A 21073-nucleotide genomic window follows, 5' to 3' on the forward strand; every position below is an offset into this window, starting at 1 on the left:
AACTTGGAATTGCCACTAGATGGTGTCCTGTTCCACAGGACTATGTATGTCATAAACTAACCCAGAAAGCTACAAGTACATTTCTAGCAGCTGGCTGGTGAAGGTGCTTTGGCAGCTTGGAATTATGGGATTCTGGTTAGATTGCCAAATCCTTCAGAACTAGCAATAGTCTAGCAGCTCCATCTAAGTCCAAAGTTGACTAAAAACTAAAAACATACCATAAGAGAAGATACATAGAAATTTGTAAATAAACTGTCTTTTAGAGGAATCCAGAATATAAAGGAGACAAACTAGACAATTTAGAAAACCTGACCTAAAAGAGCAAGGGTCACTGGTACAAAGTCACTGTAAATGATGAGATTAATGTCAATGATATAATCTTGTGTTAATAATTAATACTGAATCGTCTCAGAAACATTTAAGTCTTCCCAATTACTTCTCACATCCTTTTTAAAAAATATTGGTTTTATTTTGAATTATGTATATTTATGTGACTGTGTATATATGCACGTGTGTACAGGTGCCCATGGAGGGCAGAAGTAGGTATCAGATCCCCTGGAGCTGGAGTTATAAACAGTTGTGAATGACTTGATGTGGGGGCTAGGAACAAAACTCAGGTCCTCTAAAAGAACAGAACATGTCCTAAACCACTGAGTCATCATTTCATCCCCTCACATCCTTTTTGATATAGAAAATCAACAATAAAACTCACAATTAAGGCCAGGCAGAGTGATGCACACCTTTAATCCCAGCTCTTGGGAGGCAGAGACAGGTGGATCTCTGTGAGTTAGCCCAGCCTGGTCTGTGTAGTGAGTTCCAGGACAGTGAAGGCTATAAAGAGAGACCCTGTCTCAAAAAGGAAAACAGTTAGACGGGCCTGGGCAAAGTGACGCATGCCCTAAGACAGGGGCTCACAAGGCTCAAGGGAGACTGGAGTACACACTGACAAGCTGCCTCAAACCATAAAGCTAAATACTACTATACTACCTAAATATTATATGATAGAGTGGATGATGAATTATTTTACAAAATTGGTTTCAAGTCTGTAGAATGTAATTGTGGTAATTTGAATGAAATGTCCCCCATAAGTTTCCAGTATTTGAATACTTAGTGCCCAGTTGGTGGCTGTTGGGGAGGATTGGGAAGTATGTGGCCTTGCTGGAGGAAGTATGTCAACAGGAGTGGGCTTTGAGTTTCAAAAGACTCTTGCTATTTTGCACTAATTCTGCTTCCTGTCTGTGTTTTGAGATGTGAGCTCTCAGCTTCAGCTACAGCCACCTGCACCTGTGGCCTGCGGACTCTGCTCCGTCTTCATGGACTCTAACTCTCCGGAACTGTAAGCCCAAATTAATGCCTCCTGTAAGTTGCCTTCTTCATGTTTTATCACAGCAATAGAAAAGTAAGTAATGCATTGCTGGAACATTAGAAAAGAGTTTTTAAATCAGATGCTCTATTAAGTGAATTCAAACTCCATAAGATGCTGAGTTTAGACAGCTTCATAAAGTGTTCACATTCTGGGCATGTAGAATCATGCATTACTCTAAGACTATGAATAACTCTTACTTTCTACCAATTCCAATCACTATGACAGTTCTGTTACCTGATCATACTCCAAGGCTCCTGGGTAAAGTGGCCATCCAAGGAATAACTCTGCAATCACACATCCCAATGACCACATGTCTATGGCTTCACAAAATGGCAACCCCAATATAATCTCTGGAGCTCTGAAATTTAAAAAAAAAACAAAAAATAAATTAGGTTCCTTTTCACTTAAATTCTCACTTTATTATATTCAGTGGGTTATAATCCATTGCTATAATTATTTTCATATCAAATTTTCCCAGAATTGGACACTTAGAACTGCCTCAAAGTGTATTCATTCACCATGGCCTCCTACTTTCACAGATCTCTGGCATAACAAGACATTCCAGACTAAGGTTGTTCTTTTCTTTTCCTCCTACAGCCCTAGAAGCAGCCGTTTCCTTTAAGAATACCTGGTTATGAAATATATAATAATGTAATAATAAAAATGTAATAAATTAAATCACCAGTTCCAACATAAATGTGACCAAATTATTTCTATTTAGCCATGATTTTTCTTTAATATATTATTATTCAAAATTTTTCATACAATATATTTAGATCATATTCTTTTCCCACCTCCAACACTTCCCAGATTATATCCACCCACCCCAATCCTCTCTCTTAAAAAAAAAAAGCACACAAAAACCCTGGAGTCTGTTTTGTGTTGATCAACTCTGGACATAGGGCTTGTGGTTGATATACCACCCAGTGTCACTCCAGTGAAGAAACAAAAACTTTCCCCCTCCCAGGCGCTATCAGTTGCAAACAGTTTCTGGGGGGGAATGGACTTTAGGTCCACTTCCCTTTCTCCAAGTGGGATTGGTCTGACTTGTGCTTGCTGTCAGGGTCTCTGCGAGTTCACATGACACCAGCCCTGCTGTGTCTGGAAACCAGCCTCCTTGAGTCATGCGCCCTGGCATACATGTTCTGTACATCATTACACTGAAAGTGAGGAAGCCCATAGTGAAGCACCTACACTCTAGAGGAACCTGACAGAGACACAAGGTTTCTACTAGCTGGCCTTGCAATACAAAATGAACTTCAAGCCAGGTGTGGTGGCTCACACCTGTAATCCATTACTTGGGAGGCTGAGGCCAGAAGAATGTAATGAGTTCAGGCTAGCCTCAACTACATACACAGTTCCAGGTCACTTTGGGCTACAGAGACCCTGTCTCAAAAACCCAAACTTTAAAGCTATGCATTATAAGAATACATTCTGCCAGGCAGTGGTGGCGCACGCCTTTTATCCCAGCACTCAGGAGGCAGAGCCAGGTGGATCTCTGTGAGTTCAAGGCCAGCCTCATCGACAGAGTGAGATCCAGGACAGGCACCAAAACTACACATAGAAATCCTCGAAAACCAAAAAAAAAAAAAAAAAAAAAAAATACATTCTTGTTGTAATAACTAAAGTTGTTTCCAACTCTTTTACTAGCTGGGGAAATACACTTTTGTATAAGCAAACTTCTATGTATATTTGTGCATTGTACATAGACAAAGAATGCATTAAATATGCCAATTCAATGAACAGTCCAACCAAGTCTGAAGTTTTGTTTCTTAAGTACTCAGTTAGAAGTCTAATGTGAAGCCCACAACTCCAAAGGTGAGATTATATGGTAACAAAGCACATATATAAAATGATGTTTCTTTTTCTGCCCTGTGTTTTTAGTCAAATGTATTGATGTTCATTATAAGCAAGCACTGTTTTTTTTAAAAATTTGAAACACTGATATAAAAAACACAGCTTAACACTAGAAACCGGAAAGCTGAAAGGAAAATTTGCCCAGCGAGAGAACAGAACTCTGAATGGACTGGTAGACTGTAGATAGAGTACTGGAAGAGAATGCTCGCAATTCTTCAAATAAGAATGCAGTGAAGTAAGAGTCACTCAGAAAAGATGGCTATTAATGGAACATCTCGTTTTTGTAGCTGTTCCGTTTTTACTTACTTGCTTAAGTCAAATGCTCAATTACTAACTCTAATAGGGAAAGGGTTGTCTTGGTTTAGGAGTTCAGTATGTCCAATTCTGGAAACAAGTACACCTTTGGAAATGCAACTAAACTGAATTCGTATTTGAGGCATATTCATCAAAAAAGCACTGAGCTATGGCTATGGCGCAGCGCTAGAAAGCTTTCCTAGCAAGCCTGAGGTCCTGGGGTGCAGGGGAGGAAAACTGGTCCTTAAATGGCTCCCACTACACATTATATATTCATTTCTTCATGTTGATAAACTAAGCATAATGCTGGTATGTTCACTACCTCAGAGGTCAGTGCTCTAAGAACAAAACCCAGGTCTGATGAAGCTTAAGGCAATGATCAGATAATTTGTCAAGTATAAAAGTGATGATTCTGTCAGTGACATCACTAAGTAAAATTAAAAGGCAAGTCCTGCTGTGTGCGTCTTTGGGGACAATCCAGAAGTGTGCACCTGCATGATTTCCCTACTTTGAGGAAATAAAGACAACAGAGATACACAGCACCAACTTATAAAAGATAAATGGTTAATCTCAGTAAACATGAAACTACTAAACCCTAAGATCTTCTCTAAGATAGAGGTAGATGTGGGAGAGGTTTTCAAAACAAACAATGACAAAAACCAGACAAGACAAGTACAGTGGAAGAGGCCTGTGATTCCCACACAGGAGGCTGAGGCAGGAAGACAGAGGAAGATGGTTCCAGACCAGCCTAGACTATATAACAAGTCCCACATCTGTGGTGGTATTGTGTTCCCCAAAATATTGTGTACTCTAATAAATTTATCTGGGGTCAGAGAACAGACAGCCACTAAATACAAAGGCTAGAAAATGGTGGCACTCACACCTTTAATCCTAGCATTCCAGAGATAGAAATCCTCTGGATCTCTGTGAATTCAAGGCCACATTGGAAATCCCAGAAAGCCAGCCTTTAATCCCAGGGAGTGGTGGTAGAAAGCAGAAAGATATATAAGGCGTGAGGACCAGAAACTAGAAGATTTTGGCAGTCTATCTTAAAATGTTTAAAAAGTAATTCTTAATAAAATAAGAGATTTACAAAGTTATTTCCCATGCCCTGTTTAAACAGCACTGTTCTGAGGTGTTTCGAGACAGCCAGAGTTGTACAAGCATTAATTACAACACTGTTCTTAGGACAGAAGCATAAGGCCCTATAACCAATCATTCTGTACCAGGTCTTCACACCATTTCATTAACTCTCGTGCCAACTTCAAACTTTGAACATCAACCTTCGTTTTCTACATTTACTTCCCCTGAGTGATAGAAACAAGTCAACCACCTACGTTCTTTAGACTATATTAAAAAAACAAAAACCAGGGTCTGACTATGTAGCCCTGACTAGCTCAGATTTCAGAAGTCCAAAGTATAGTGGAACTCACAGAGATCATCTGACTCTGCCTCCTAAATTCTGGCACTAAAGGTATGGGTCACACAACCAGCTTTTGTTTATGCACTATATTCTTAATAGTCCCTTTTTATTGCTAAACAGTACCTATTCCATTGCATACATTTTATGTACCCATTTATCAGGTCCTGGGCACTAAACTGTGTACACTTCTTGACTATTTTTGTAATGATAGACTGAGGAAGAACTTAGCTCAGCGTAGAGTACTTGCCTGGCATATACAGAGCCCAGGTTTGATGTCCAGCAGAGAAAGAGAAAGGGAGCAGCAAAGGGGAAGACACAGGAGGGTGGGGAGGGATGCTTACCTATTTATTTATCCCTTTATCTAGTCCACACCCTGACTCAAATGCCCATCATCTCCAACTCCACTACTGAAAAGGAATTCTTGATCTCCAACCACTCCTGCCCTTCCAGCTCCCACTGTCTTCAGTGTCTCAGCCCCCGAGCCAGGCAGGGCAAATACAGCCCTTCTCTTCCACTTTCCGCAACACGAGCTACCTCACTAACTAGCTAACCTCACTAACTAGCTAACCTCACTAACTAGCATCAAAACTGACCCAGAAGTCAACCGCTCGACTCCCCTCCACTGCTATGCTGTCCTAAGGCAGACTGACATCTTGTTGGATTATGTCAACAGCTCCCGTTTCAGCTTCTGTCCTTGTCCTCTCCCACCTATCTCAGTCTAGCAACAAGACGAAAACACAAACCAGACCACAACATCCACCCCAGGCCCCAGGAGAATCCTATCAGTGAAAGAGCCTCACAGTTGCCTCCAGGCCTCATCTACGTGCCGTCTCCCACCATCCTCCTGCGTGCTCTGAGTCAGCTACATACATTGGCCTAAATACCACGTCAAACCGGCTCAAAACCATTACACGTAGGGATACCTGGGAGGTGATTCCAGACAGAAGGAGCAAGGCTTGATTCCCTTCTCTATTTGTCTTTCTGCTGAATGGTCATTTCTATTACAAAGACCCTCTTACAACCTTAAACAAGTTCCACCACCCTGTGGCATTTGCCTTTCCATCTAGATCCTGCTTGGTTGTCCTTTTAGAACACGTCCCAACAGCTAATAAACATGTCTGCTGGCTGTCCATTTCCCCGTGCTCCAGCAGATCATGCATTCGGTGAAGACACAGAACCTGGACTTCCTGTTTCAATGCTGTGATTCCGGCCCATAGAAGAGCACTGCTGGGCACAGGGCAGGCACTCATTGTCGGTGCCATCCATTTAACAAAGCTTTTGAAACTCGGGAAACCAAATATGTGAGGTCAACAAGTGGCAGCCAAGGGACTCCACACACCAGCCAGCCACCTTGCATTTAAGACAGCGCAACATCACAGGACTTAGACCAAAAACAAACCCCACTTTCTGAGCACTAACAATGGGTCAGGTCCCATGGAAATAACTGTTCATGCTCTGTATCATTTAAAGAGAATGTTCTACAAACTGCTGCCGTCTTTTCTATCCCAAGATCAAAAATTCAGGTAAGCAAAATGTTCCACACACAAGAACTGCAGGATCAGGTGCAGCCAACCCTAGAATCATGGAAAGTAAAAGGTCATTGTTCTTGGGGCAAGTTTTAAAGTTGTTTGCTGTGCAAAGGAAGAGAATGCAGTGCTCAGATGATCAAGGAAAGCGTGGAGCTGAGTCTTTTTTAAAGATCTGTTTTGTTTTTAATTATTTGTATTCATGCAGGTCTGTGCAAATGGGAATGTGCATGTAAGTGCAGGTGTCTGGGGAGTCCCCTGGAGCTGGAGTGGAGGTACAGACAGTTGTGAGCTGTCCAACAAGGGTGTTCTCAACAGCTGAGTGCTCTCTCCAGCCCGGTGCTGAGATTTTAAAACTGATTCCTAATCCTCTTCCTCTCATCAAACCAACCTCATATTATGAAACTGACTCAGAGAAACAGAAAAGCAAGCTAATAGAAAACCTGGAAACTGGCCTAGCAGTCATTTTTAGTAGCTCTTGTTATATATTTTCATCGTATTTTAGAAAATGAAAATATTAACTGACTTAAAAATAAGTCCATAACTTGAACCACCTGCTACATGCTTTTTATGGTTAACTGGTCCGTAACTTTCTACAAGCAAAATAAAAAGAATGTAGAAAGAAGAAAAGGATGAAGGGAATCTAGCTGTTCCTCTGGTTTTGACATGTCCATTGGCATCATGGACAAGAGTGGCTATAGTAACCGACAGGAGGCCATGGCGTGGCCTGTATTCATGGACAGACGGTACAACAGATACCCAGGTCTCTCGTAGTAACCTTTTTGCATTCCCTCTAGGCCAGGGGTGAGAGGGTGTCCAATAGATGCTTCCCTGAGGTTCCAACCACTTCTTCATGACCTAGTCTGTCATCTTAGAAGTGTTAATGTATAAAAGAAGTTTTTTCCTTTCTTTCTCCCTCCCTCTCTTATGAGATAGGGTTTCTCTGTGTATTCCTGGCTGTCCTGGAACTCACTCTGTAGACCAGGCTGGCCTCAAACTCAAGAAAGCCACCTGCCTCTGCCTCCTGAGCCCTGGGATTAAAGGTGAGCACCACCACTCCCAACACTAGAAGTTTCCAAAAAATGGACTGGGGGTATGACTTCTCAGTGGTGCAGGTAGGTACTCAGGAGTTAGCCCATGTTCCTGTAAGTAACCCAGTAAACTCATTAGATCATTCTGCTGAATTTGACAGAATATTTCTCTCTCCTAAGGCAATCAACAATTCTTTTTTATAATTTCATGCACACATACACATATATGTAAACATATAATGTATTTGATCATGTTCACTCTTCATTGTTCTCTTTAACTCTCCTTGGATGTTCTCTTTAACTCTCCTTGGACTCCGGACAAATCCTTTTTCTCAACACGTCACCTTCCTACTTTTCATTCAGTGTAAATTATTTAAAGAACATATAATTACAAGAGTAACACGAGCTAGGAATGTATTTAATACATTCATAACAAAGCCCTGGGCTCACCCTCAAAACTGCAGAAGCAAGCATAGTAATACTCTCTTGTAATCCCAGCACTTAGGAGGTGGAGGCAGTGGATCAGAATCTAGTCAAGGTTATCCTCCACACCTAGGGACTTCAAGGCTAGACTGGGATATGAGACTCTTGTCTCCAAAAATAAAAAATAAAAACATATATACAGTAACAGAAATAACAGTAAGTCCTTAACATAGTACTATGATTAACATAACACCACAACATAATACTGTAATACACTTACTAGGTGTCCCATAGCCCTTCTAAGAATTTTGGAAATCATATAAATCTTTTTAACAGATGAAGAAACAGGTACTAGAGTAAGTCCCAGGCACGACCATACAGCAGTCAGAGTGCAGCTGGGGCTCGGTGCGTCTGTGCTTTTGACCACTGCACGTCTCAATACATCATTCCTAGGATGACTAAGACTATAGGACTTTTTACTGGAAGTTACTCCCCTTAGATCCTATATTCATTGCAGCAGAGCAGAAAAACAGGAAAAATGAAAGAGACATGTAGGATAAGAGGCCTCCCAACTCAGAGTCTAAATGAAGTCTCTCAAAGGCTGAGATAATCTCAGCACAAAATTTACCACAGAGACAATATGCTGTTTTTGTTTTTTAATATTCCTTTTCTTACAAATATATTTCAAATAATAATGCTAAAATGGGCTAAATGTAGTGGCGCTCACCTTTAACCCCAGCACTCAGGAGGCAGAAGCAGGTGGATTTTGGTGAGTTTGAGGCCAGCCTGGTCTACAGAGTGAGTTCCAGGACAGGCACCAAAGCAACAGAGAAACCCTGTCTTGGGGGGAAAAAAAATGTTAAAATGCCTAAAGCAGTCTACATGTAACCTTATGTTCAACCTTACTCTTTTCCTGCTCTGAGGTTTTCTGGGAATCTCACAAGAAAGACCAGGCATACTGTTAACAGCCAAACATGTCCTGGCTTCCTTGTAGCCTACACACAGTGCAGTTCCTTTGAGCCTTCTGACCTGGTTTTAAAGCTTGAGATCCTGTCCATACCCCCTCAGAAACAATCTCAACATTTCATTTGGTAAAGGTTTCTTAGAACCCTATTAAGTGCTGTAAATTCAGGTCACTATGATCACACGTAAGGCTACTTACTGTACAGACTGTGTGACTCTGTTGAGAAGCCCACAATCTCTTGGTATAGACTGTCCTGTTCCTAAGTGACCCTCTCTCCATACTTAACACTTGTATCTAAATCTATTTTAAAACATTTTCTTAGCAGAATGGTGGTGGCACATGCCTTTAATCCTAGCACTTGGGAGGCAGAGGCAGGTGGGCCTCTATGAGTTCAAGGTCAGTCGGGGCTACAGAGTGAGTTCCAGGACATCCAGGACTGTTTCACAGAGAAACCCTGTCTCAAAAAAAAAAAAAAAAAAAAAATTTTTTTTTTCCTTCCTTCCAACTCTGCCCCTCTCCTTTGGTCTGGTTTGATTGTGACAGGTCTCACACTATAGTCCGGTCTTAGAACTCAGGCACCCAAGTGCTAGAATTACAAGTATGAGTCACCGTGCCTGACTCAAAAACTTTTCAATTTAGGCTGGAGAGATGACTCAGTAGTTAAGAGAATGTATTGTTCTTGAAGAGGACAGAATTCAAGTCCCAGCACTCACATCAGAAGCTCATAAGAACCTCTAATCCCAACTTTAGGGGGTCCAACACTCCTCTAACCTTCTTACTCACATACACATAAATATCTTTCAAAACCTTTAAATCTGCAGAAAACTTATAAACTGGTTACACAGGGGTAGCAGGCTTTCTCTTTGGACCACTAACCAGCTCCCATTATTATTAGTTAAGAATGCTCGGCCTTGTCTTATGCTTCTCCTACTGGCTCGTATAACTTAATTTAACCTGTTTCTCTTCATCCATGTTTTGGCTCGGGGCTTTTTACCTTTCATTCATTCTGTATATCCTATTTTCCTGCTTCTTCTGTGTCTGGCTGGCTGGCCCTGGGCATTTCCCTCTCTTTCTCCCGTTCTCTCTTCTCTCTGGAGTCTAGATTCCTCCTCCTACTCATTCTCTCTGCCCACCAGCCCTGCCTAGCCCTCTACTGTCTAGCTATTGGCCATTCAGCTTTTGATTAGACCAATCAGGTGCCTTAGGCAGGCAAAGTAACACATCTTTATATCATTAAACAAATGCAGCATTAACAAATGTAACACAGTTTTGTCTAGTAAACAAATATTCCACAACACACAGTATTCAGATAATACCCTGAACCAAATTTCTCAAATGTTAACACATTTTCCTATTTGTACTACACATCTCTATCATTTACACACACACAAATACTGATTTGAGGACACTTGAGATTCAAGTTGTAGATAATATGCCTGCCCTTTTACCTCCAAATGCATCATTTAGTTAGTATATACTTCCTAAACAACAAGGTCTCTTATACAGTTGTAATGTATATGTCAAAATCAGGAAATTAACATCAGCATGATGATGTTATTTAAAGCCAGGTTACACAGACAGACTCTGTCTCAAGAAAGGAAGGGAGTAGGCATAGAGGCACATACCTTGAATTCTAGTACTCGGGAGACAAGAGCAGGTGGATCTCTGTGAGTTCGAGGCCAGCCTGGTCTACAGAGTGAGTTCCAGGAAAGGCAAAGAGAGGGAAAGGGAAGGGAGAGAAGTGGGACAAGAAGGTGAGGAGGGGAGGGAGGAAAGAGAGGAAAAGAAAGGAAATGCTTGCCGATCACAACAAATAACGTTTACCTTTCTAACAAAGAAGATATTGTTTTAAAGGAGCCAGAGACATGGCTTAGCAGTTAAGAGCACTTGTGGCTCTTCCAGAAGACCTGGGTACATTCCCAGCACCCACATGGTGGCTCACAACAATCTGTAACTACAGTTCCAGGAGATCCTATGCCCTCTTCTGGCCTCCACAAACACCAGGCATACATATGGTGCACAAGCAAAACACTCATATGCATTAAAATTAATAATACTTCAAAAAGAATAAAAGTAAATAAATCAGGCCTAGGGCCAGGAAGAAGGCTCAGCAGGTAAAGATGCTTGCATGCAAGCTTGATAACCTGAGTTCAATCCCCAGGACCCACATGGCAGAAGGAGAGACTCTCCCACAGGTTACACTAATACACACACACACACACACACACACACCACACACACACACACACACACACCTTTAATCCCGGCAGAGGCATCAAGGTTATGCAGAGAGAGAGAGAGAGAGAGGAGAGAGAGAGAGAGAGAGAGGAAGAGGAAGGAAGGAAGGAAGGAAGGAAGGAAGGAAGGAAGGAAGGAAAGGAAGAAAGAAGAAAGAAAGAAAGAAAAAAAAAAAAAAAAAAAAAAAAAAAAAAAGAAAGAAAGAAAGGAAGGAAGGAAGGAAGGAAGGAAGGAAGGAAGGAAGGAAGGAAGAAAGAAAGAAGAAAGAAAAGAAAGAAAGAAAGAAAGAAAGAAAGAAAGAAAGAAAGAAAGAAAGAAAAGAAAAGAAAAGAAAGAAAAGAAAGGCTTTAAAAATAAAATTTAAAAATCAGCCCCAATGGCACAGGATTAGAATAGCAGCTATTCAGGTAACTAAAGCAGGAAGAACTCAAGTTCAAGGTCTGCCTAATCTACAGAGTGAGTTCTAAGGCAGTGTGGGCAATTTAGAGAGAGTCTGTCTCAAGATTAAAAGATATAAAAAGGGCTGGGACTGTATCTCTGTGGTATATGGGCTTACTTGGTATGGGTGAAGCCCTGGATTCAAACCCCAGCACCACAGTAAATGAATAAGCAAATAAGTACACAAATTCTTTAGTTACTATCTCTAGGCTTAAGCAAGTTAGGCTGTTCACTAGCCTCAGTTCATTTACAAATGACGTTCACTGTGCATTGGCTATACCTCATACGTAAGGTTCACACACTGGAAATGAGACTCCCAATGTAGAGGCCAACTGGAAGGTAGCCAGCCACCTATGAAAAAACTAATGATGGTCTATAGGAGTACATCAGTCTCACAGGAGAGGATCTGTTCTCACAGAAGGGTCAAGGCTGGTCCCCCTCACATCTTGCCAGTGCTTGTGCCCTTTCTGCATGAGGCTGGTTCCTTTTCCACTTTACCATACCGTACTATAGTCACCCAAGCCCTCTCCACAACACTGCGTCAATGATGTTTAGATCTCAGCAACCAGAACTGAAACAGATAGATAAATGTTCTAAAGAAGTGCCCATCCTTGTTACAATATGTGTATGAGAGGGATATACTTGCCTCTCCAGACTGTAACAACTGAACCAAGGAAGACCAGCGGTATATTATAAATCTCCTCAGCCAAAACCATATCTAAATTAAGAGCCCTAGAGTGACTTCCTTGGTGTTTATGAAAAACAGTGGCACAGCAAAAACTTAAGCTATAGTGTAACCCTGGGAAGAAATAAAGTGAACTCGCTCTCTACAAACCGTCAGGATAATATGCAAGTGTGTTTTGTCTCCTCTCTGGAAGAAGACTAGAAGTCCCTTAAGACCATACCTAAAGAAATACTCACTGGGCCAGCAGATGACTCCGCTGCTAAAAGCACTTGCAAGCTTGATAAGCAGTGGAAGGAAATAACCTACTCCTGAAGGTTGTCTACTGACCACACCTGTGCCATGCATGGGACACACGCACTCCCCACATGCATCATATGCACACACAGTAATAATAAATACACTTAGGAACATTCAATGAACATAAAATATCCAGTCAGATACAATACTCCCCAAAATACATTCCACTTCAATGTTTTAAATGAAATTCTCAGATATTGGGTGTCCTACAAAATCGCTATTTACATTATCTCTCCTGAATCTAGAGTACAGGGACTTAAGGGAACATGAAAGCAACCTTCTCCAAAACATCATCACCATGATTTCCTACTAAAACAACTAATTCCCCGAAATACTTGTTCTAAAAAAATTGTCACCATTGTGAATTATACTCTGTAGAATAAATAAGAAAATTCAACTATAAAGCTAGATAATACACAAACAGCCTGGTGTGCAGACTGAGTGGCAATAATATGTATGAAGGATCATTATTTGTAACAAAGGTGTATTGGTGGTGCATCCTGAAGGCAGGCAGGGGTGTGTGAAGGAAGGCAGGGGTGTGTGAAGGCAGGGTGCATAGGAATTTTGTCTCTTACATAGCTTGCTATGAACCTAAAACTACTCTAAAAACAAAACAAACAAGAACAAGGAGCAAGTCCCAGTACAAAGAGAAAACATCACTGGATTGAAACTACATTTCCTTGGGGTAATTAATTGTTGAGTTTGGGGTTCAAATAATATGCTAAGTTATATTATAATTAAACTTATAATAAGTTTAATTAGAAAGGTTATTGGTGGTGTACATCTTTAATCCCAGCAATACTCAAGAGGCAAGGGGATCTCCGAGTTCAAGGCCAGCCTAATCTACAAAGTGAATTCCAGAACAGCCAAAGGGGGGAAAGAAGAAAGGACAGTCGAGGGAGGGGACAGAAAAGTTTTAGCTGTTTAAGAACTAGAGAAATAGAAAGGTTACCATATGGACAGACAGGCAGGCAGCAAACAGCATCAGAGAGCTCTGATGCGAGTTCAGGCCCTTGAGGCAGAACTGGGGATCCCTTCTTTAGAGATACCAGAGGAAAGGTTTAATTTCACAGCAAGAACCTACAGCCAGACAGTCCCCGGTTCCTCAGTAGCAAGGAGGAGAGGAAGGAATTCCAGGGAAGGCACGCGCACCTGAGGCCTGGGGTGGGGCAAGGGAAGGGGGAGCACACCTGGTTGAGATCTGCTCATCACAAGGGTGGAGGATGTACTGCCACTGCTATCTTTCTAGTGTCTCCGACTCTGAGCATGGTCTGGAAGCTTCTCTGGGAGAGTGCGAATGGCACCTGTCACGGAATCCAGGCACCTGGAGTCTGTTTACAGGTGCCTAGACAGGATCTTGATACAGAGCCTGTCTCTCGCTGCAGCAGCCGGTATCCCAGATCCAGCTGTACAGATGAAGATAGATAGAGGTCTGACTTGAGCAGTATCCCATCTCGTGTTCTAACAGTTGCCAGCTAATAGCAAGGTATGAAGGCTAAACAGAAGGCTGTGGCCTAGAGCCTGTAACTCTCATTGACTTGGAAACACAAAAACTACAGTTCAGAACTGTTAGGTAACTGGGTAAGAGGGGCCCTTACCCAGGCATTTCAAACACAATCACAAAGAGACCAGCAGCCCTTGAAATAACACCACTACCCAACGTCTACACAAAAACTGACCCAAGGAGAGACTACCACACAAAGTCTCTAGATAGTGGCAACACTCTCTGTCTGTATCATCCACCTGGACATGTCGGCCACTCCAGACGTGACTAATGTAGCTGAGATGACTCAGTTTATTTCATTTCAAAGATTTAAATGAGTTCATGGCTACACGGCATCAGAGACTACTGGCTACTATATAAAATAGCACACCGAGAACTTTTCATGTCCACGGTCCAGTGCTAATTAATACACAACATTCTCAGCCAGGTAGTTCTTGTCCACAGTTCAATGTTAATACACAACATTCCCAGTCAGGTAATAAACACAACCAAACGTCAAAACCCAGAGGGAAGAAATCAACAGAAGCCAATTACAGTCACTGACCTACTGAAATTATAAAACAGGCACTTCAAAACATTTAAGAAAATAAATAATAGACTTTCACCAGAAAACTTTTTTAAAAACACATAAATTCAATGGGTGAGAAAGATAGGTCAATGGTTAGGAACATTTGTTGGTCCTGCATAAGACCTGGATTCAGTTCTCAGCACTCATTTGGTGGCTCACAAACATCCATAACTCCAACTCCAGAGATCTAATGTCCTCTTCTGACCTCCACATATACATACACATACACATATACATACATATGCAGGCAAAACACAACACACATAAAATAAGCAATCTCAAAAGAAACTTAAAACATTTTTTAAGAAATTCAGATGTGCTGGGCATGGTGACCCACACCTGTAATCTCAGCCCTGGGGAGGCAGAGGCTGGGAGATCTCTGTAAGTTTGAGGCCAGCCTGTTCTACAGAGTGAGTTCCAGGATAACCAGAGCTGCACAGAGAAACCTGTCTCAAAAAAAACAAAACAAAACAAAACAAACAAACAAAAACAAGATGGCTTATTGCTGCCAAGCCTGATGAACTGAGTTCAGGCCCCAGGACTTACGTGGTGAAGAAAACTAATTCCTACAAGTCGTTCAGTGAGTTCCACATGGCACTAGCATGCCTCCACACATTTAACTAATTAATTAATTAACATAATAATAAAATAACCTAATTGCTTGTTAATAACAATTCCACAGACTAGGTAAATCACAAATCTATTTCCAAGGTTGCAAAGGTATCACATGGCAAGGGGCAGAAAAGGTGAGAAAGACCTAGCAAAATAGACAGGAGCCCACACAGAATAACCAATACTAAAGGGAGAGCCTTAATTATCTCTTAGATATTCTACCTATCGTACTCAGCAGCAAACAAAAGACCCTGTCTCAGACAAGGTAGAAAGTGGGAACTGATAGAGGCCCAAGTCTGCTCTCTGTGCACTGTGTGCACTGTGGCACATTCCCATCTACACTCACACACACACAACCATGCACACACATAATAAATAACCATAAAAGTTACAGACAATATCTTGCCACAGGTCTTATACTGAGAATATATTTTTAAAATTATAGGAATGTGAATACAGCTCAGTGGTAGAGCATGTGCCCAGCACTCAAGAGGCCCTAGGGTTCCACAGTTCCCAGCACTACAAAAAACAAAAACAAACAAACAAAAAACTATTTTTAAACAATTTCTGAGTCAGCCATAATAGCACATACCTGTAATCCTAGCACTTGGGAGTTGGAAGCCAGAGGATAGGTGAGGAATTCAAGGTCATTCTCCACTATATAGTTAGTCTGGGGCCAATCTGAACTACCTGAGACCCTGTCTCAAAAAACACTAATAATAAAGCTAGGCATGATGGCCCTTCCCTTTAATCCCAGCCCTCTAAAGGCAAAGGCAAGCTGATCTCTGATCTCAAGACCAGGCAGGTCTACATAAGAAGTTCTAGGCCGAACAAGGTTACCTAGTGAGAGCCTGTCTCAAAAAAACAAATAAAAACCTAGCAATAACCAAATAATAAAATAATATATATACACTAATCAACTATAGTAAGAATACCAAGCACACAGAAACACAGATAAAAGTTACTTGATGAAGCAAAATATGCAGATTGTTAATAAAGATGACATATGTAGTGGTTATATGGGTGTGTTCACACTATAAAATTTATCAGCCAGGCGGTGGTGGCACACGCCTTTAATCTCAGCACTCAGGAGGCAGAGGCAGGCAGGTCTCTGTGAGTTTGAGGCCAGCCTGGGCTGGCCTACAGAGCCAGTTTCAGGACAGCCAAAGCTCCACAAACAAACCCTGTCGGAGGGGTTCAGAGCTGGAGATGGCTCTGTGGTTAAGAGTTCTTGCTATTCTTGCCAAGGACCTAGTTTTCACTCCCAGCACCAACACTGCAGCAAACAACTGTTTGCAACTCCAGTTTCAGAGAATTTGACGCCCTTTCCCCCTCTTCTGGCCTCCAAAGGCACTGCATGATACACAGACACATACACAAGAAAAATCCCCTACACATAAAAACAAACTAAAAAGCCAAGTGGAGGTAGTGTACATATGCAAGCCTTTAATCTCAAGGCTCCAGAGGCAGAGGCAGGTGGATCTCTGAATACAAGGCCAGCCTGGTCTTAAGACTCCTAGCAATAGTGGAAAGGGTGCCTGAACTGGCCTTCTCCTGTAATCAGACAGATGACTACCCTAACTGTCATCATAGAACCTTCATCCAGTAACTGATGGAAGCAGATGCAGAGATCCACAGACAAGCACTGGGCCAAGCTCCGGGAGTCCAGCTGAAGAGAGGGAGGAGGGATTTTATAAGCAAGGGGGTGGGGTCAAGATGGAAACCCACAGCTGACCCGAGCTCATGGGAGCTCACAGACTCTAGACCGACAGATGTGGAGCCTGCATGGGACCAAACTAGGCCCTCTGCATGTGGATGACAGTTGTGTAGCTTGGTCTGATTTCAGGGCCCCTAGCTGTGGGACCAGGATCCCGGATGCCTCGCTCAGCCTTGATGCAGTGGGGAGGAGCTTGGTCCTGCCTCAACTTGATATGCCATGCTTGTTGATTCCCATGGGAGGCCTTACCCTTTCTGAGGAGTGGATGTGGGGGTAGGGGAGGGCTAGGGGCTAGAAAGGAGGTGGGGGAGGGGACGGGAGGAGAGGAGGGAGGGGAAACTGTGGTTGGTATGTAAAATAAATTTAAAATTTTTAATTAAAAAAAAAGAGAGAGTTCTAGAACAACCAGGAATACACAGAGAAACTCTGTCTTAAATAAACAATGAAACAAACAAATAAATCTAGAAAAGAAAAAAATTAGCGGGTGCATTATTCCAGGACAGATGTTACACATCTGCATTCAAGTACTTAGGAGGCACTGAACAGTGAAGCAAAAGGACTGAGCTCCCACGAATTCACCCACATTATGCCGACTGACATGGCTCTGAAGACTAGCAGCAGTAGGCCACCCAGAAATAACCAGGCAGACCCTGTCACGGTACCAATGCTGCTGTACGCCATTCCTGTAAACGGCCGCTCTTCTGTGTGGCCCCTATGTACGAAGTGCGTGCAGTGTCCCCACACATTAAGAGCTTTGCCTGCATGTGAAGGAATCTGCCCAACATCTCTGAAGCACCTACTAACATTTTCAAGGTGAGTAAACTGAGTCTCAGAAAGGTTAGCAACTTGCTTCTGGTAACACAGTAAATAGGACCAGAATCATAAGCATGTGAATTAATATAGTAACATAATTTCCTGTCCGTACTTAGCCCCAGCAACCCTACATTTCTGTTCTGTTTCATGACTTAAACTCCACCCCTGTCTGACGACCTGGGTTCAGTTCCCAGCAACCACACGGCAGCACACACAGCTGATACCCTAACACCCTCTCACAGACATACATTCAGGCAAAACAGCAATGAACATAAAATAAAAATAAATTTTTAAAAAAGAAACCTAAAACACACATAAAAAAAAATGAAGAAAAACATTACAGTACGGAGGTACAGACCAGAAGAAGAACTAGAAAAAGGTGTGGGAGAATAACCCGTGGGAATATATCAGAGTTAAATCAATAGGATCTGGTCATACAATGATTAGAAACACAGGACCTTCTAACACTGAAGAACCCGGAAATGGTTCTTAATGTTGACCTGTGACACGGGAGGATGAAAAGATGTTAATATTGACTGTCCCTGAGGACGGGGACACCACTCACTATAAGAGTATTGGAAACCAGTCAGAAGGGAAGACACGGCTAGGAAGGAATCTCACACTAAAAAGACAAGGAGCTTCCAAAGGAGGAAAAGGAGCAAGAGTCCTCCCCAGCTGTGACACTATAAACCACAGCAGTGTCGTCACGGCAGAAGAACCCTAAGGTCCAGCGGTGGCTTGCACTCCTTCAGGAGTGACCAACAGCTCTCTAATCAGATTTACAAGAGGGACCATCACATCCGGTACCTAAAACCTAGTCAACTACCCAGGACTAGTGGAGGGATGGGTCTTTGAGGGGAACCCACAAGCACCACTTTACTGAGTCAGCATAATCCCAAAGTACTTTCTAATAAAATCCTTATACACACAGATAAGTGTAGTCCTCACTCATCCCTCATCAAGGACACTTCTCTTTGCAACAGACAGCGGCCACTACAGAAAACCACAACCAACCACAAGGCTGAGCTGCAGAGCCCTGCCCCAACTGACACATCTACAAACCACTCCCAACCCAAAGGGCAGGTGGAAAGATTTTAAGAGCCAGAGGATCAGGGAGTTTGCTGGGAGACTAGGTCTTCTAAGTGATATCAGAAGCTACTTCTTATCATGACTGCCTAAACCTGAGCTGAACAAGGACAACAACAGACGTGCTAAAGCGGATGGGGGAGACGGTGAGGTCTCAACGCCACCCAAAAAAGAACTGCAAACAACAGAGGAATGCAGAGAGCAGGAGAACTAGTCCTCCCCAGGGAAGAGCACACCAACTGGTAATCCAATACCAGCCAGTCGGCCCTGAAAACAGACATACACACTCTTATGAAAATTTGAAATTACCTTGTGAAGAAAGTTATTTTTTTATTCCTTTTTAAGAAAGACTTCTAGGCAGGGAAAAGAAGAGAGAGAGCTGAAAGAGTCTGGTGCATCCCAGAACTCAGTATGCAACTGAATGATGTTGAATTTCTCGTCCTCCTGCCTCCACCTCCTGGGGGCCAAAATTACAGGAGCCAAATACACCCAATGCTGGGGACCAAACTCAAGGCTTCCTGCATGCCAGGCAAGCACCCTACAAACTAAGTGAGCTACATCCTAGTCCTAAGATGCCATTTTCATGTTACAATTAAACACACTGGAACAGCTTCATAATGAGGAAGGAGTAGACTATCTTTCAACAAAATGTACACACCCACTGCCCTAACAATCTTCCTCATAAGAATGTCAAAGTATACCTGTAAGGATGCAGGTTCACAAGCAGGATCCATATGGTATTATCTGAAAACTATATCCATATAATAGGATTGTTTTAAGTAAAGGGCAAACATGTTTTATACAATTATAAGATAAAATCACAATGTAAAGGAAGAAAAATGTTCCTATTTTGCTACATTCTTACCAGCTTTTAAAAATTATCATGTGGCTAGAGAGATGGCTCAGCAGTTCAGAGTGCCTCCTGCTCTTGCAGAGGACCTGAGTTCAGTCCCCAACTCCCACGCCAGACAGCAAGCTCACAACTACCTAAACGCTAGCTCCCAGATCTGATACAGCTGGCCTATGCAAGCACCTGCATCCACATGCACATACCCAAACACAGATACAGAATTTCTAAGAATAAAACCTTTAAAAATAAAAAAAATAATAAAAAAAAACCTTTCAGAGTTTGAGGCCAGCCAGGTCTACAAAGTGAGTTTCAGGACAGCCAGGGCTCCTCAGAGAAACCCCGTCTTGAAAAACACAAAGCAAAACAAACAAAACCAACCACCAACAAACAAAAATATTCATAAATTAAAAATAGTAAGTTAAATGGGATTTTAATTTTAATTGTATATATATTATAATATATAACAATATATTATATTAATATAAATATATACAATTTTTGTAATGGTGCTTTCTCACAAAAGAAACATTTTTTTTTTCGATTTGATGTCAAAGTTTAACACATATTGGAGTCTGTCTAAGTAATAGAATCTCACCTCACCAGCTGATACCTAAATTATTCACCAGCACAGAACTGGCATTCTTCCATGGTAACACACTTGTTAGTAACATTCTGGAAGATGCTGAAGACACAGAAATAAGTAGGCATCCATGTTTTCAGGTGTGTAGAGAGGCTGACATCTAACCCATGTCCTCATTGCAGATAGTCCACTGCAATATCCATCATGAGGCTCCATGGACCTTCTCAACAGTGCTACAGACAGACAGCCATGGGAAAGACTGACAGCCTTGACATCAAAGCTTTTACTGACCTGGAATAAAAAGGCCTTCATAAAAGTCGTCTTTTACCCTATGAGTAACTATAATAGGTACCAGCAGTTTTAGCATACAGCCTTGCAAGCCTGCGAGGACATGACTCATCAGTCTAGCTTACATGGCATTACGTCTGTTCTATATTTTATAGCTACCATGTGCAGAACTAAACTCAACTGTGATGAAGCTTTAAAAAATGCTTTTGTCATATGCCTGGATAGCACCATGGTGCATTTACACGTTAAAGCTTTGTACTCTAATCCATACCTATAAGACACAAGGGTAGTAACAGTTCCCTTCCTCTGTTTATGTAGACGCATAATGGTAAGTAGCCTCCTTGTTCATAAAGTACGTCAATGATATCAATTAAAATTCAGAGTTCCAGTGTCCTGGTTCTGCACCACTTCTATCATTATTTATTCATTTTACTTCTTCTGGTTACTGATATCTTTTTTGAATCATATGCACAAAACTATCATTATATAAAAATAATTCAGGAATCATCATAC

At 41.9% G+C, this 21073-nt stretch overlaps 1 protein-coding gene across 11 annotated transcripts in view; it reads right to left on the reverse strand.

Annotated features, from left to right (window-relative positions):
- The window catches only part of Hipk3 (homeodomain interacting protein kinase 3), a 73717-nt gene that overhangs the window by 20751 nt on the left and 31893 nt on the right, over nt 1-21073 (reverse strand). For all 11 annotated transcript variants that reach the window (XM_037205063.1, XM_037205062.1, XM_037205066.1 and 8 more), the window contains one exon: nt 1601-1724. In XM_037205063.1, the coding sequence (XP_037060958.1) occupies nt 1601-1724 (124 nt within the window). The remainder of the gene's footprint in view (nt 1-1600; nt 1725-21073) is intronic.

This window comes from Peromyscus leucopus, chromosome 4 (genome assembly GCF_004664715.2).
Source record: "Peromyscus leucopus breed LL Stock chromosome 4, UCI_PerLeu_2.1, whole genome shotgun sequence".
Taxonomy (NCBI): domain Eukaryota; kingdom Metazoa; phylum Chordata; class Mammalia; order Rodentia; family Cricetidae; genus Peromyscus; species Peromyscus leucopus.